The sequence below is a fragment of the Pogona vitticeps genome, chromosome 4 (assembly GCF_051106095.1).
Source record: "Pogona vitticeps strain Pit_001003342236 chromosome 4, PviZW2.1, whole genome shotgun sequence".
Classification (NCBI taxonomy): domain Eukaryota; kingdom Metazoa; phylum Chordata; class Lepidosauria; order Squamata; family Agamidae; genus Pogona; species Pogona vitticeps.
In genome coordinates, this window is record NC_135786.1 from 42,485,222 (window position 1) to 42,500,954 (window position 15,733).

General features: G+C 38.4%; 1 protein-coding gene and 1 long non-coding RNA gene across 4 annotated transcripts in view; one reads left to right on the forward strand and one right to left on the reverse strand.

Annotated features, from left to right (window-relative positions):
* LOC144589185 (uncharacterized) overlaps positions 1-15,073 on the reverse strand; it is a 28,895-nt gene extending 13,822 nt beyond the window's left edge. The window contains exon 1 of the long non-coding RNA XR_013545140.1: positions 3,749-15,073. This is a non-coding gene — a long non-coding RNA (uncharacterized LOC144589185). The remainder of the gene's footprint in view (positions 1-3,748) is intronic.
* The window catches only part of ST7L (suppression of tumorigenicity 7 like), a 63,795-nt gene that overhangs the window by 23,718 nt on the left and 24,344 nt on the right, over positions 1-15,733 (forward strand). For all 3 annotated transcript variants that reach the window (XR_012086259.2, XM_078393371.1, XM_020780610.3), the window contains exons 10-12: positions 1,510-1,582; positions 3,056-3,158; positions 15,069-15,219. Coding sequence is in view for 2 of the 3 variants with exons in the window: in XM_078393371.1 (XP_078249497.1) it covers positions 1,510-1,582; positions 3,056-3,158; positions 15,069-15,219 (327 nt within the window). In the remaining variant the exon portion in view is untranslated. The remainder of the gene's footprint in view (positions 1-1,509; positions 1,583-3,055; positions 3,159-15,068; positions 15,220-15,733) is intronic.

The following is a 15,733-nucleotide window of genomic DNA, read 5'->3' on the forward strand; positions in this document are numbered from 1 at the left end:
GATCAGTAATAAACAAATACTTTATCCTGTCAGTAATATATTACACTGATCTGCATCAGTGATTGATCAGGCAGATCAAGAGAGAATAATTTTTCTCTTTGCTAATCTTGATGCCCTCTACCATAATAAAACCTGCATCATTGGTTAAGTCCCAGGTCAGTTCCTGGTTTTTCTAACTGGATAATAACGAAGACCTGTGACCCAAAAAAGCTATTATGATTCAGATGGACAGCATTGGGACTGGACTAAATCGTGTCAAAGCTTTAACTCAGAGGCTATATCATGTTACTTGGCTTACTAAGTCTCAACTAGAGTAGGCACATTGAACTAGTGGAATTTATGGAAGAGTTGACTTACTTAATTGCTGTTGATTCAGTGGGTCTACTCTAATTGTGACTTACTGTGCAAGGCAACAGGATTTCAGCTATGTTGTGGTTGTGCTCTGGCTATAAATAAGCAAAAACTTTTCAAAAGTAGCTAAGTGTTCCCATTTAGAGCTTTAATATATTTTAATATACTCAGAAACATGGTAATTTGTTTTAGTGTTACTATTCAGAAACAATGCAGTCATCAAGGAAGAGAGAGGGAAACTTGCTAAAACTGAAGCAGTCAGCATTGTATTTTTTTTTAAATATAATATGAAAGCAAGTCCTACTCTTTGCAGGAGGAGCTAGGTTCTTTTGTGACCACAAGTGTTGGGTTGGCCACTAATGCCAGCCAGAAGCTGTGGACTTGGCAATCAGAGAAAAAGATGGTCACAGGGAGCAAAGTATTGACCAGTATAAAAACTTTGAAGGAAATTGTGGAAATTGTGGTAAGGAAGAAGGAGATTAGATTTGTAGTATGAGCATTTAAGGGAAAGGAGGAAAGAAAGGAAGTGGGGAGGATTATACAGAACAGAAAGATTAGTGCTAGCATTTATTGTTGTTGTTGTTGTTGTTGTTGTTGTTGTTGTTGTTGTTGTTGTAGTGCTAGCTAGATGGAGCAAAAAAGGTACTCACACAGTATTTGTATATCTCAGAACATGTAAGTATGCATTTTTGAGCCAGAATAATACCTATGGGCTTCCAGTTTACTTCAAATGCGTAGAAAAAAAGTGGTTATAGAAAATTAGAGCCATTCTCTTAGGAAGAGGTTTACACATGTACTAGTAAATCATGTACCGAACCATGCTTTTTAAAATCCCTGTTTCTCCCGGCAAGCAAGGCAAGTAGACTTCTTTTTAACACAGATTCTGGCCTACCTCTTTTGTATAGCCCCCTATCCTTCAACACAAAGAAAGAGCTCTTATTGGATCATGGTTGTTTTGTTTTGCATGTATGTTATCAGATGTATTAGAAGTAGAAGAACATTGTGTGAAACATATGAGCTGAAAATTCCCTTTGAAATTTAGTCTCAGACATATCTTTCTTATTAATAAACCAAACTGTAAACTGCACTTCTCAGAGAGAGTGATTTTGAAATGTTTCTCACTTTAGGATCTAAAGACACCAATTTATTGTTCCATAGATATCAGCCTTCCAAAATCAGCAGCAATATGTTACACAGCAGCACTCTTAAAGGCCAGAGCAGTTTCAGATAGGTGAGTGAAATACTTGAGCTACAGATTAATGTGGTATTGAAAGAGTCCATGCATAGTTTAAATGCAGCATTGAATTAAAAAACTCATCTTAATGGAATTCTCAAAATCTCTGAAAAAAAGTTTTCTTAGTACGTGTGAGCTCATGTGGTACCTTGGCCCACAGTAACATGGCATCAGTTGATGGTGAGTTTATATGCAAAGGGATCTTGTTATCAGACTGTCCCACTGTACACCCACATTTCTGGTCAGTGCAAAATGAGCCCTTTGATTTCTGTTCTCTTTGTCATTCTTTAAAATGACAAAACTACAGTTACATTGAGGCCATTTGCAAATATGCCTGCCTATTGACTAGAAATGAGATATTCATATTCATCTCCTGGGGGACACAAATATGAATATTGCTACCATGGGTGGCCGGGTCCTTTTGACCCTCCCCCAAGAACCAGCCAACCCACTTACTATTTGTGGTGCACATGGCCATCCTCGTTTGCACCGGGCCAATCGTGGAAATAGCCTGGCTGGGACATCATCACGTCTCTGCGCCACTGACCACTCCAGCCAGGAGGCAGGATGGCAAGTCTCCCCACCCAGCTGCTGAGTGGTCAGCAGCTCAGGGAGGCAGGAAATCCCCAACCAGGCTGCTTTCCCCCAGGATACAAATATGAATATCCCATCTCTTCTAGTGACTGCTTCTGCAAAGTGTATTATTCATTATCACCTGATCCTCTCTTTGTTGCTGCAGAATGGGAAATGGATGGCTTTGTGGGACTAAGACCAGTGCATGGGAGAGGAATATAAATGTCAGTTTTCTGAGTGTATTCTGCTTGCCATGTGGAGCAGATATGTTTTGGATTCAAATTCAAATGGCTAATATTTGTATTTCTCAGTATGTTGTGTGACTTTTCCAAGCAATACCTCAGCTTGGGTAGGAGCATTTGGTCTTGTTTGTTTCAATTTTAGATCGGATAGTCTTCTGAGTTTGCGATTGCCTACACTGGTGGTGGGGACAGTTGATATATTGTTGAACTGTAACATAACAGCATTCTTTGCCATTGTCTCTGCTGGCTGTAGCTGATGGATGGGAGTAATAAACCAACTGCATCTGAAAGGCTAGACCTCATCCATACTTGGTGTACACTTTGTGTGTTCCATTAGATAGCTGAGGAAGTATATGAAAGAAAAATCGCTGCTTTTATTCAGAGATTGGCTTAGGCATCACTTTCTTTGTTAACTCGTTTCAGATTAAGATATAAAGTGATGAATGCTTCAGTGTTTCAGGAAGTACACTTTTACACCCGACCATTTGAAGTAGCATGTACTACTTTGTGATATTAAATTTCTGCTTCAGTATGTCAGCTCAGTTAATTTAAGTTCAGGCTCCCAAATTTTATTTTGATCAGTTGACCTCTAAAAAGACTAATTTAATGTTTTCCTAGGTAGAGCAATTTAATGAGCTTCTGGATTTTGTTGTAGGTTCTCTCCAGAAACGGCCTCCAGAAGGGGACTTAGCACAGCTGAGATTAATGCTGTAGAGGCAATACACAGAGCTGTTGAATTTAATCCCCATGTTCCAAAGGTAAGTGTGTGTTTGTTTCCCCAGCAAGCCAAGCCAACTAAAATAATTCCTTGTACTTGAGATATCTTTCTTTTGAATGCTTCCTTGCATATATCATATTGAGGGCTGAACATTAGAGTTAACAAAATACATAATTTCCATTAATATGACTCACTAAGACAAAGGTGGTAGCAGATCATAGAACCATGAAGTTGGAAGGGGCCGGTAAGGCCATCGAGTCCGATCGCCTGCTCAGTGCAGGAATGCAGTGCTTGCAGCTAAGTAATGGTGATTGAGAGAGGGTAAGTAGAGACACTCCAGGTACTTTTTAAAATTCCCCCCCTTTCTGGATGGGGTTTAAAATTGAAAGCTCAATGAAGGAGGGGCAAAAATAGGACATTTGTATACTCTAATGTTATACATATAGGTGCAAATACTAGAATTTTCTTCATTTCACAAAAGTTAAGCTAATTAATTTCCCATCCAAAACACCTCAGCCGCCCTGAGTAGACATGGTGTAGAGGGGCCGGGTATAAATGAATGAATGAATGAATGAATGAATGAATGAATGAATGAATGAATGAATGTATTATTATATGGTCACATCTTACCATTGCCATACAATAATTCTCTAGAAAGTTTCAGTAGGCTGCCGTCTGTCAAGTTATGCCCTGTTTGGATGTTGAGGCTTTCTAATGTCTCCTGTCAAGGATCCCTCTCTATAGTCTAGCTCTGTGGAGGGAAAGGTATTAGTTACAAAAGAGAAAGAAGAAAGTTTTTTTTTAAAAAAATTGCTGCTCACAGCCTAAAAGGCCCAGAAGTTAACAAAATATGTAAGAAGAGGTGGTAGCTTAGTGACCATCCATTATAGTACATGGGGGAAATTTTAGTGAGTAATTATTTGTTGAAACAATGCAGCTGTATCTCAGATACAGAAAGAAATCCATCTTTTAAAAAAGGATAGCATATATACACAGAATCTCACATAAAATAATTAAAGTTAATATAACTCAACTAGAGTTACTTAAGCAGTCTTACATTTCAGAACTATCTGCAGAAATGACAGTGGGAGAGAAATCCAGCATATGACTTATGTGACTAAATTCTGTAAAAGCTACTCCAGTAGTAGCACTGGATTCTTTCAGGGTGGATCCAAATCAAAGCAGATCTAACAGATAATTGTCCAGTTTTTACTTGAGTGCCTCCAGTGTTAGAATGCTCACTGCGTCCTGAGGTGATTGATTCCATTGCCATACTGCTCTGACATTTAAGACATTTGTCCTGATGTTCAGCCTAAATCAGGCTTCCAATTTGATTTTTAAAAATTCATTGATTTTATCCACCCTGGATTGCTTCGTCCAGTGATACAATACACTCCCTTTCTGATCTCACTGTAATTGGCGTATGAAAACTACTTAGTTTCACAAGTGTATTTACTGTATTTGTTTGAAATATTTTTATCCTGCTTTTCTCCTTAAAAGGACCAAAGGTGACTTGCATAATTAAAAAGATGATTTTTAAAAGCTAAAGGCAGAAAGTATACAAGTATTTAAAAAGTATTAAACAAGTATTATATTAAAACAGATTAAAATCAATTCTAAAAATACATTTAAAAGCAATAGAGCATAACAATCTGTACAAAATCCCTCTTAGACATACAGCCAGTCACGAAAGAAAACTGCCTGAAGAGAAAGGTATTTACCTGCTTGTGGAAGGACAGCAAAAATGGGGCCAGTCTGGCTTCTCATGGGAGGGAGTTTCAGAGTCCGAGAGCAGTGACAGAAAAGGCCCTCTCCTGTGTGCAGCCAAGCAAGTCTGTGAGGGTGGCAGGACAGAGAAAAAGACCTCTCCTGATTATCTTAATGCCTGGGCAGGCTCATAGAGGGAGATGCTGTCTTTTACATCGCTTGTGAAAACTGTTTAGATACTATAGACTATCTTAAGAACTTCATACTTACTTGCCAAAAGAGTTAGCTGGTTACAAGAAGCTACAGTTTTGAGGGAAAATACTGGTTGTCAACTCAGAGACAAAACTCAGAAACTATGCTTATTTTACAGTAGCTCACAGTGGGACTGCAAAGTCCCAGACCCTCTAGGGGTCACTATTAAACTACAACAGAATATAGTGTGCACTCAAAGCAGTCCAGCCTCAGCTCTCCCATATCCTATTTTTTTCCCCAACATGATCCTTTTTCAGAATTACTCGCCTTCAACTAATACATTCATTGATCACCATCCCCACTGTAAACTGCGGTTATAGTGAGAAATATTTCTTCTATAAAAAGATACTTGAGGTTGCTAACGTATAGGTGCATAAAACCTATTAAATCAAAATGCTGAGAATTCAGTGAAGCTATAGAAAGTACAAAATTGTTATATTGGATTAGATGTTTTAACCATACCATTAGAATGTTCAACTGAGAGATCCAGTATTTAGCATTAAAAAGGCAAAAATTAGTTGCTATAATTGTTGTTACAATTCACAGCGTCAAGGCCAAACCTTTCATTTATGTCAAGAAAAATGAGACAGCAACCTACAAATTATGGTATTTGTGTTTGACTGTAGGTAAAACTTCAGTTTGCAGTGAAAGAACAGACATCTTGAGAGTTTATAGAAAGTCAGAGGTTTTTTAAATGGCAAAACCCACTCTCGCCAGCCTGACTGATGCAACAATTGAAAAGGAATGTTAATGTTTTTTTTTCCACTATCAGGCAAAGGTATTAGCCACACATAGGCAGTGATGTAGCACATGTGTTTTCATTGCTGCTCACTCCTCTGCCCTGTTTCATTATTGTTTGATTATCCATGGGGTGAGGGGAGTCTGGTGGTTGACTCTGGGAATGAGTAGGGAGACCTAAGCCATACTGACACCTATCTCTCTGTAGCTAACACTTATGTTAAGGCAGCTAGCTGCTGATTAATTAAGGGAAAAAGAAAAAAAAAGAGATGGTAGCACTCTTTAGCTTTTAACAGTATCAAACAAGCAGTGGAAGAGTCCATACAGTACTGGAAATAGTGGGAAATACTGGGTTATTCAAGCAGCCCTGCATTGATTTTTCTCCCATAGAAGCCTCCTCTCCATTCATAGTAGCTCAGACAAAATAAAATAAAGAAATAATACACACACTTCCTAAGAAAGCATTTTAAAGGAGAACTATGCGTTAAACTTTTTTTGTTAGGGAATTGTTAAACTTTTTTTGTTAGGGAATTTAGCCCTGAAGAGTTCAATAACTAATTTCTTTTTGTTACATTTTTATGTAACAAATTGAAACTTTGGAACTTCAGGGCACATTTGTGAGACATCAGAGATTTAAAGAGCTGTATCCTTAAAACTAGTTTTTCTATCAGTGCAATAATTGACTGCATATTTGTTTTATTGTGCCCATAAAATGCAAAGTGCATTGGTGATTTGTTTCTGATACATCCCTGAGGTCTCTTCTCTTTGTTTCATAGCCCATTAGCACCCTTAATTATATGCTTCAGGGAGCACATCTTCTTTATAGAAACTTCTCTATGAACCTACTTGCAAATGTGTTGCTACCAAAATCTACTTGCAAATGTGTTGCTACCAAAATGGTACAACCAGTTTCACTGATGATATCCTCAACATAGTGTTTTTAATGGTAGTAGTACTCTGGAACATTCTTCCTGTTTCAAGTTTTCTATTACTCTTCTAAATTTTTTAAAATAGTATTTAATTTGTTTGCTTGTGACTAGGTGAAATGTGTTATAGACTCAGTGGGCAAAGTACTTTTCTACAGATGAAATTTGTTTTGTTGCAAAAAAAAAAAAAAAAAACCCCACAAGCCCACAACAATAAATATTTATAGATTATTCTCAGAAATGAAACTGAGAATTCTGAAGGCACCGATACAGAAAGAAAGCAGGAGGCAGAGGTAATGGAAGTAGCTATTGGCTGCATTCTTCTATGGACAGTTTAATCTTGCTACCTCCAGCTTTATCCTTTTGAATTACCTGTTTCATTTTTGAATTGGTACTGTTGGTTACTTGTTTCAGATTGCATCTGCTGTATAGGTTTATTGCAGTGCTGGAACATATGTGACCCTTGGTCTAAACAGGTGGGGAGTCCTCATCCTGGACGTTTGGAAGGGTTATGCACTCCGCTTCAGGACGTGAATCACCACCGGCATGTTAAACCATCTTCAGTTCTGATTCTGATGGAAAGATGTCATGTAAATCTGAGTGGAAAATATATTATACCAAACCATGTGCCCTTTTGTCCCTGTTTGCTGCTTTAAAATTCATGAATTTGTAATAAATTTAGTTTGTCAAGGTAGTTTTTTGAATTTGCTGCCGACAGCTTCAACACTAATTCCACAGCCAGAGTTTCACTCATGCCGGTTATATGTCTCATCAGGTGGACATGTATAGACCCTGTTGACATTTAGAGAGTCCAAGGCTGTTGTGTTAGAATATGATTTTGTCTTGTTAGAAGCCTTGATTGACTGATTCTGTAGCTTTCCTCAGTGTCATTCCCATCTCCCATGATAAACATTGCACTTACTTGATATAACTTAGGGGTGGGAGAAAGCAAGGGTATTTCCTTTCACAGTGATGCTGCTGTCATGCAGTATAAACTCAGTCATTTAAGGTCCCATTTACTGTATATACGGATTCTAGAAAAATATTATTTGGGAAAGTAGCAAGCTGTACTGTTTGCTATTAAATTGTCAACAAATGAAAATGTAGAAATGAACCTATGAAGTTATCCCCATTATTTTGCCTTCCATGTGAATGTGGAGAAAATTGTGATACTGTTTAATGGTTCAGATTAAAGATAACAAATTACGGAGAGAAATTAAGGAATATAGAACAGCTGACACTGCTAGCAGTATCTTGTTTCCCTACAGACACCCATCTTCCTCTTGAAGAGCCATGAGAACTGAATAACTGGCCAGGAAAAAGTGATCCTCTGTGTTGGGCAGATTTGTCAGTAGACAGTTGGAACTGTAGCATATTTTACATAAAACTAAGTAGAAAATAACTTCTCTAGGGAACAACTTGTTTTCCTGAATAATTTTATTGCACACACACCCCACAAAAGAGTTCTGTTGTTAATGGACCAGTTTCTTTGCTTGAGAGAAAGCAAAAGCTTTTTCTAATTGGCTGCAATGTGGATGTTGTCCAGCTAAGAACACGATGTATCTGATAAGACAGACAATAAGAAACAGATGGATTCTCAAATGGATATTTGGGTTAACATATTAGTCTCATCTTTTTGCTTGTATTTATAATTTTGAATACACATGTTGGCCATCCTGTTTTCATGGATGTTGAGCCTTGTGTATAGTAAGAAGTAGTAAGTAGGGGACCCGTATGATCATCTGTCAAGCTGAGGTCTCTGACTTCACACATTCTGACTCACTGATGGATTCAAAGAGTGCAGTGGCTCTGGAGTTTAGAATCTTATGTAGGAAGAGACTGCAGAGTACAGATGGGGAAAGAATCAGCAAGAAAAGCAACTGTCTGTGGGTAGAGATGCCCATTTAAAATACTGTACGGTTTATTTTTTAATATCTTCATTATTTTGGTTTTAAACTGCATCAGATGGTTCCAAATGGAAAGGCAGGTTATGGATAAAATCCGGGATATATACCAGGCTGTTATGGCATGTTTTGAATCTCCTCTTGCTGTTTAGCTCTATGTATTGAACTTTTACAGAGAGGTAGGAACCTAACTTCCTCTCCAAGCATAGAATTACATTATCTGAAACTTGCACCAGTGTTTCAAGCAGGTAGTGATCTTGGATTCACACATTTAAACAAAGCCTATTCTTCCTGCTTCAGGGGAAGAACCAACCATGGTAAACACAGGCAGGCATCTCAAACACTACAGCCATCCATGTTTAAGCAATAGTTCTGAGAGCTCTGTTGAAGCACCAGCACTTCATCACATTCTTCTTGCCCCAATAAACATATAACACATACTGACCCAACCATAGAATAAATAGCTTTTTTACTTTTCCCCCACTTTTATAACAGACAAGGCCCGAACGTTCAGTCCCCTCCAAGCAGAAGTGAACCCCTTTTCTCTTTTTTATCTCTCTTTAACTCTACAAGTTGGACAGAGAAAGTGAGGTTTCCTGAGTAGATGTTACATTATCTAGGTCTTCCGCCATGAACAGTTGGGTACAGGAACTTTCAACTGTCTGTGCACACACATACCCTAAAATCTTTAGAAATATAAACCAGCTTCTTCATGTTTGGACATTAGCGACAATAAAGAATAAACGGTGCTGTTTCCTTTTTGAAAATTTGCACAGAGTGGAAACTTGAGGACAATCCTAGTCAAATACATCAACTGACTCATTCCCATGAGGAAGTTTAGAACACAGAGATTAATTGGAGCAAATTGGCTTATATCAAATTGTCATTTTGCTAGCAAGAGTCGGTAATTTAAAAACTTCTTATTAGATCAGTTAAAGGGGCTATTCTGAAAAATAAAGGTTTATGAGCTGATGTCATTGCCTGTCTACTTGCTTCCCCCACCTACAAAAGTGCTTCCAAGATAGCTTTTAAAAGCACTTTATTTCCCTGTTCTTTCTTTAGTCAAAATATGTAACAATTGAAACCTTCCTACTGCTCTAGTAAAATTTGTACTGCTATTGGAGCAGGGCAGGATGAGAAACTTCCTCCCCCGTCTGGCTTCTCCCTAAATGAATGCATATAATTGGAACCTCAAACAGCTCTGTACATTCCTGACACTGATGATATATGGCCCTTGCAGTCTTGATAGTGGAAGGATGGCTTATCCCTGGACCTAATCCTCCTCTGATAATCAGGGCGTCCAAATGGTTCTTGCCTTGAAGGTCTGAATTTATCCATCCAGTCTTCTGTCTGCCTGTCCAGTCTGATAGAATGTGCACTGAGAGAGCTAATTGCTGAGAGAATGTGCTGCTGCCTGCATGACTGATCAAGAGCACAGCAAGTTCATTTCAGACAGTCTCAGACAGATTTTGCTTCAGCTTTTGCCTTTAGGGGAAGAAGATTATGATGTATTATCATTATCTAAGTGTTAGGTGTCTCTTCAATTGCTTCAGAATTTCAGTGTCTTTAAGAAGTTTAGTATACGTGTGCTGTCTTTTTTTCATAGCATTAATTATCATCACGTTGTTGTCAAGAAAATTAGCATTTCATGTTACCGATATTTCTATCTACCTTTCTGGCAATGCTTTCTTTCAGATTTTGTTTTTTGCATTATGCACTTTACAGTTGACAGGAGGCTGGGCAGAAGCTAGATTTGTTAAACTGAGGGAAAGTGTCCAGAGGAATCAAGGATGTGTTGTGTACTGAATGTGTAATGGCTAATTTGACCCATAGGGACATGATCAGACGTTTAGAAATGCACTTAATTATTCTGCATTCTACTAATTGAGACAAATTTGTAGATATTGTGCTTTAAATCTAACAATTAAGTATTTGCTAGAAGTAGAAAAAACAGACATTGTTTTAGATACTCTTTTTTCCTCTTCCAAGTATCACATTTGTAAAATAATCATAGTCAAAACTAAAATCCCGGGGCAAATGTTAATTTTAAAAAGCTAGCAGTGTATTCCAGTGCATGTGTACCCAAAAAGAAATCCAACTGAATTAATGGGATCTCACTCTCAAGTGAATGTTTATAGGGTTGCAACTAAGGACACAGAAAATTTAAGTGCCTAACCTTGTGGTTAACCTGCAGCCAAGACTCTGCTCACAACCTCAGTTTGATCCCATTGGGCTCAGGTAGCTGATTTGAGGTTGACTCAGCCTTCCATCTTTCAGAGGGTGGTAAACTGAGTACCCAGCTCACTGGGGTGATGGTGGTAAGCAATATATAGCCTATATAATTAAATTGTAAATTGCAAAAACTGAGTGCTTTAACCTGCACCTTTGTAACTGATCACTGGCAGAACAATGGTAAAAGGAAGCTGGTCTTGGAATTCAGAATTTTCTTGTATCGAGTCTTACATCTAGCTGGGAATTAGGTCCACTAAATTGATGAGAATTCCCCAGAGGAGCACATTTTAATGAAATTAACGTTATCCCATTTAGATGCAAATCTGTAATCTAATTGTTGTTGTTTAGTCATTAAGTCGTGTCCGATTCTTCGTGACCCCATGGACCAGAGCACATAAGGCCCTCCTGTCTTCCACTGCCTCCCGGAGTCGGGTCAATTTCATGTTGGTAGCTTCGATGACAATGTCCATCCATCTCGTTCTCTGTCGTCCCCTTCTCGTCTTGCCTTCACACTTTCCCAACATGTCTTTTCCAAGCAGTCTTCTCTTCTCATGAGATGGCCAAAGTATTGGAGCCTCAGCTTCAGGATCTGTCCTTCCAGTAAGCACTCAGGGTTGATTTCCTTCGGAATGGATAGGTTTTTTCTCTTTGCCAGTCCAGGGAACTCTCAAGAGTCTCCTCCAGCACTACAATTCAAAAGCATCAATTCTTTGGCAGTCAGCCTTCTTTATGGTCCAGCTCTCACTTCCATACATCACTACTGGAAAAGCCATAGCTTTGACAATGCAGACCTTTGTCGGCAAGGTGATGTCTCTGCTTTTTAAGATGCTTTCTAGGTTTGTCATTGCTTTCCTCCCAAGAAGCAGGCGTCTTTTAATTTTGTGGTTGCTGTCACCATCTGCAGTGATCATGGATCTAGTTGTTAGAAGAACAATCTAGTTGTTAGTCCCAACTAAATTAAAAACATAGAATCAATTAGGTTCTTTTACCAATTTCTGTTAAGTGCCATTGATTCAAGTATCACTGATTCAGGGGGTCTAATGGGGTTCAGTGGGACAAATATTTAGAATTAGACCAAAGACTGGAGAAAGGAGCAAATGTTAATACTGAGATGTGTGGTAGGACTGTGGATCAGATTGAGGAGTAGTTCACAGCTAAAATATTTTCAGGCTTAATGAGAATATCTGTTTATTGTCTCCCCAACTGAATGAATAGCTGCACAGTAGCTTAGAACGGCTTGCTTGCCTGCAACTCCACTAATTTATGCTGTGTCTGCATGGCATACTCCTTAAAGAGAAGCAGACTTTAATCCTTGCACTGGTATGTTCACAATCCATGATTCTACAGGGGGAGACATTAATTGAGTCCAGGCTTGACCATGGTTGGAACGTTCCTCTTCTCTTATTTATGAAACCTAGCTCAAAACTGAACTAGTAATTACACAGACTGTGAGAAGTCATGTCAGAGGTCAGATATTTGAGATCATTTTCCCACAGTGGCCTTGTGCAAGCGATCCCTTACTGTGTTTTTTTTTAAATGGTCAAAGAGGATTAGATAGGATTAGAAAAAATATTGCCCTCCCAGAACTAGCCTCAAGACACTAAGAGAAGAACCTAGCCAGGCAGTAAATAGACTTTATTTGACCAGGGCACTGCCTTGGCTACATTCCTTCAAGAATCTGAATGAGAAAAGTTAAGTCCTCTAAAGTGGATTAGTAAATAATCTCATGGTTTGTGGTATCTGCTCAAATAATTCACCGAGTTGGCAGCATTATTAGTTTTAGAGAGAGCTGATAGAATTATTGGCTACAGTGATCAAAGATAGAATTAACTTTAGCCATTATTAAGAAGAACAGGGCAATTCATAAGCAAATTCTAGAAAGTCATTCATTTAATGTCTATCAACTTTCTGAGTTATTTTCCTCAAGGAAAACATCAACATAATTTTAATACTTTAAAATATTGTAATTTTTTCTCTGGGAGACTTACAAAAAGACACATATGTGCATGTGCAAGCATCTGAGTGTGTATGCATGTGTTTTTCAAAATAGGACTTGTTATTTCCAAAATAACCCTATGCCTTTTAGGAAGGGGGTATGAGATGTTCTTTTCCTCACTCCTCCTCCTCTCTCTCTTATCAGCTGCTCAGTCAGGAGCCATTTTAGTATGAATTAGCCTTGTCCCAAGGACACACCAAAAGACATGGCAAACTGCAGGTGCATTAAGAAATGAAAAGAACTGACACATCCAAATCAAATGCAAGCTAGGATGTATCATTGCTGAAATGACTATATGACACAGTGCTAATTTGGAAAGGACAAATTAAAAAAAATATTCTTGAAGCACTCAACATCAGACACGCTTTTGGAGAGGAATGTCCTGCGGAAGCTTCCATGAATATATCACTGAGGTACTTGCCCCAAATGAGGTGATCACAAATGTGAGGAAATGGCAGAGGGGAGTGTACTTCTTAAGTTGATCCAAAATAAACAACCTCTTGCCTCTTGTTCAAAATAAAGCGATTGACCCCTGAAAAAGAGCATGCTATGGAGTATGTTGTGTAATCACACAGAAAGAGGCATCAATTTCAAGTGGGGTAACAACAGTGCAAAAAGCAAAGTATTTCACCATGTAGCTGTACCCTAAGTCTCTTCTGTTTGAGGCCTCCCTGTCATTTTGAAAGCCCAGCTAAGATGGAAGCTCCCATAGTGTCCCATTAAATTCTATTCAACAACTTTTAACATCAGGCACATGGTCCTTGTTGCTAGCATGGCTGGGTGTTGCTTCCTTTTCTGTCTCTTGAGAATCATTTCTTTATTAATCCTGTTCATTTTGTTTATTGTTTTCTGCTGCCCTAATATTATTCCTCTACACACACACACACACACACACACACACACACACACACACACACACACACACACACACACACACACACACACACACACACACACACACACACACACACACACACACACACACACACACACACACACACACACACACACACACACACACAAAACAACAACAACAACAACAATAATGCTACTTTTCAGGGGTATTATTTACTTCTGAAAACACAGATTTTGCTCCTATATAAACTTTAGAACTGGTCGAGTTGCATTTGAAGCAGGAGATTTCAAAACAGCAATAATATGTCACAAATCAATATGCCTTGCCTTCATTAGTAGAGTTCTTGTTCCATTGGAGAAAGGATTGCCTTCAGTTTGAAGATTTGGAAGGAGAGATTGGTATATATACAGTACTACTGATGGCTTTTGCTGCATAGGCAGTTTCCTGACACTTGGTTGCCATTGTAGTTTTCACTGATTTATGTTTGGCCAATGCTTTCTCTTCTACTTTTCTTGAAAAATACTCCTCAAAAGTTAATGTTATTGCAATGCTTGCTAGAGTGGTTGTATCTTATGACCTACACATTTTACTGATGCTCACAGTAGTCAACATCTATTTTATCTAGAGTCTAGATGAAAGCTGTGCAGCATGTAATCTGTGACTCACATGGAGTCCCTATGACTTTGCAGCTGCAATGCAACTCTAAAGGCTTCCATTTTAGGAGGGTTTTATAAACAAACTGGCTAAAAATAGCCTTATTTCTGTTTTTGGACATCCCCCAAAGCAATAGTGTTTACATCAGGAGCCTCAGATGTAGTTTCCTAAGGCCCTGACTTAAACTAACAAAGAAACTGGAAATATCTGATCTGGCACTTACTGTTTATCTTTTAAAATTATTATTAATAATTTAATATTATTAATAATGGCCCAAATCAGCCATTTCTAGGCCTAATACACTTCTTAGAAGGGTATCTAGGGGGGGAAATGGCCACTGAATCTTGGAGGGGTCCAACTAATAATTTAATCTCTGAATCAGCAATTACATTCTTGTTCCTGGATTCATTTTACATACAGCTATCTGAAATACAAATACATTCATAAAGTATTATCACTGATTGGATTTCATCTTTTCCTTCTTGTATCAGTGGAATCTCTGTGTACAGGAGGAATTTCAAATAACCCAACTAATTCACACTTTGTTCTGATCAAGGGCTTTTATTTAAGTAATAATCAGATGAAGATGAAACTAATTTTGACAAATTTGAGTGTTTGTGTATTCAAAAAAAAAAGTTACAGTAGCCTGTGTAGTTTTATACCTTTTCGTGTTTTTTCCCCCCAGTACTTGCTAGAAATGAAAAGCTTAATTTTACCTCCAGAACACATTCTAAAACGAGGAGACAGTGAAGCAGTGGCGTATGCTTTCTTCCATCTCCAGCACTGGAAGCGAATAGAAGGGGCCCTTAACCTGTTGCACTGCACATGGGAGGGCAGTAAGTATTATTTTCTCAATGACAGCCTAAGTTTCCTTTTCAACATTTTAACTAAGTACCTGAACATTCTTGTGGCTGTTTTCAAGAGGGTAATCTAGGGGAAGAGGGTTTGTCCTCATTATTTGCAGAGCTCTCCTCTGCAATTCTAAAAAAGATAGAGTAGTGTGGCTTCAGCTGGATATTATTTGTTCTTGCCCTGGTCTCAGTTGTGTAGAAGATGCAAGGAAAATGTGTCTTACCTTGTGTGCTTATCCAGGTGAACAGATTACATATTTATTGGTTGAAATCCTATTAGTTTGTTATGCATGAGGAAGGCAGATGACGTAACATTCAGTTGCTTCTTGCTGGCAATTGATGAGGCCCACAGAGATTCTTGACTGTGCACCAAGCCATCAGGAACACATGTCCCCGCCCTGAGAATCCCAGTAGGGACTTGTTAATTGTCATCTAGAAGCAACTGAATGTCATGCTATTTGCATTCCAGATGCATGTAAACCAACAGGATTTCAACCAT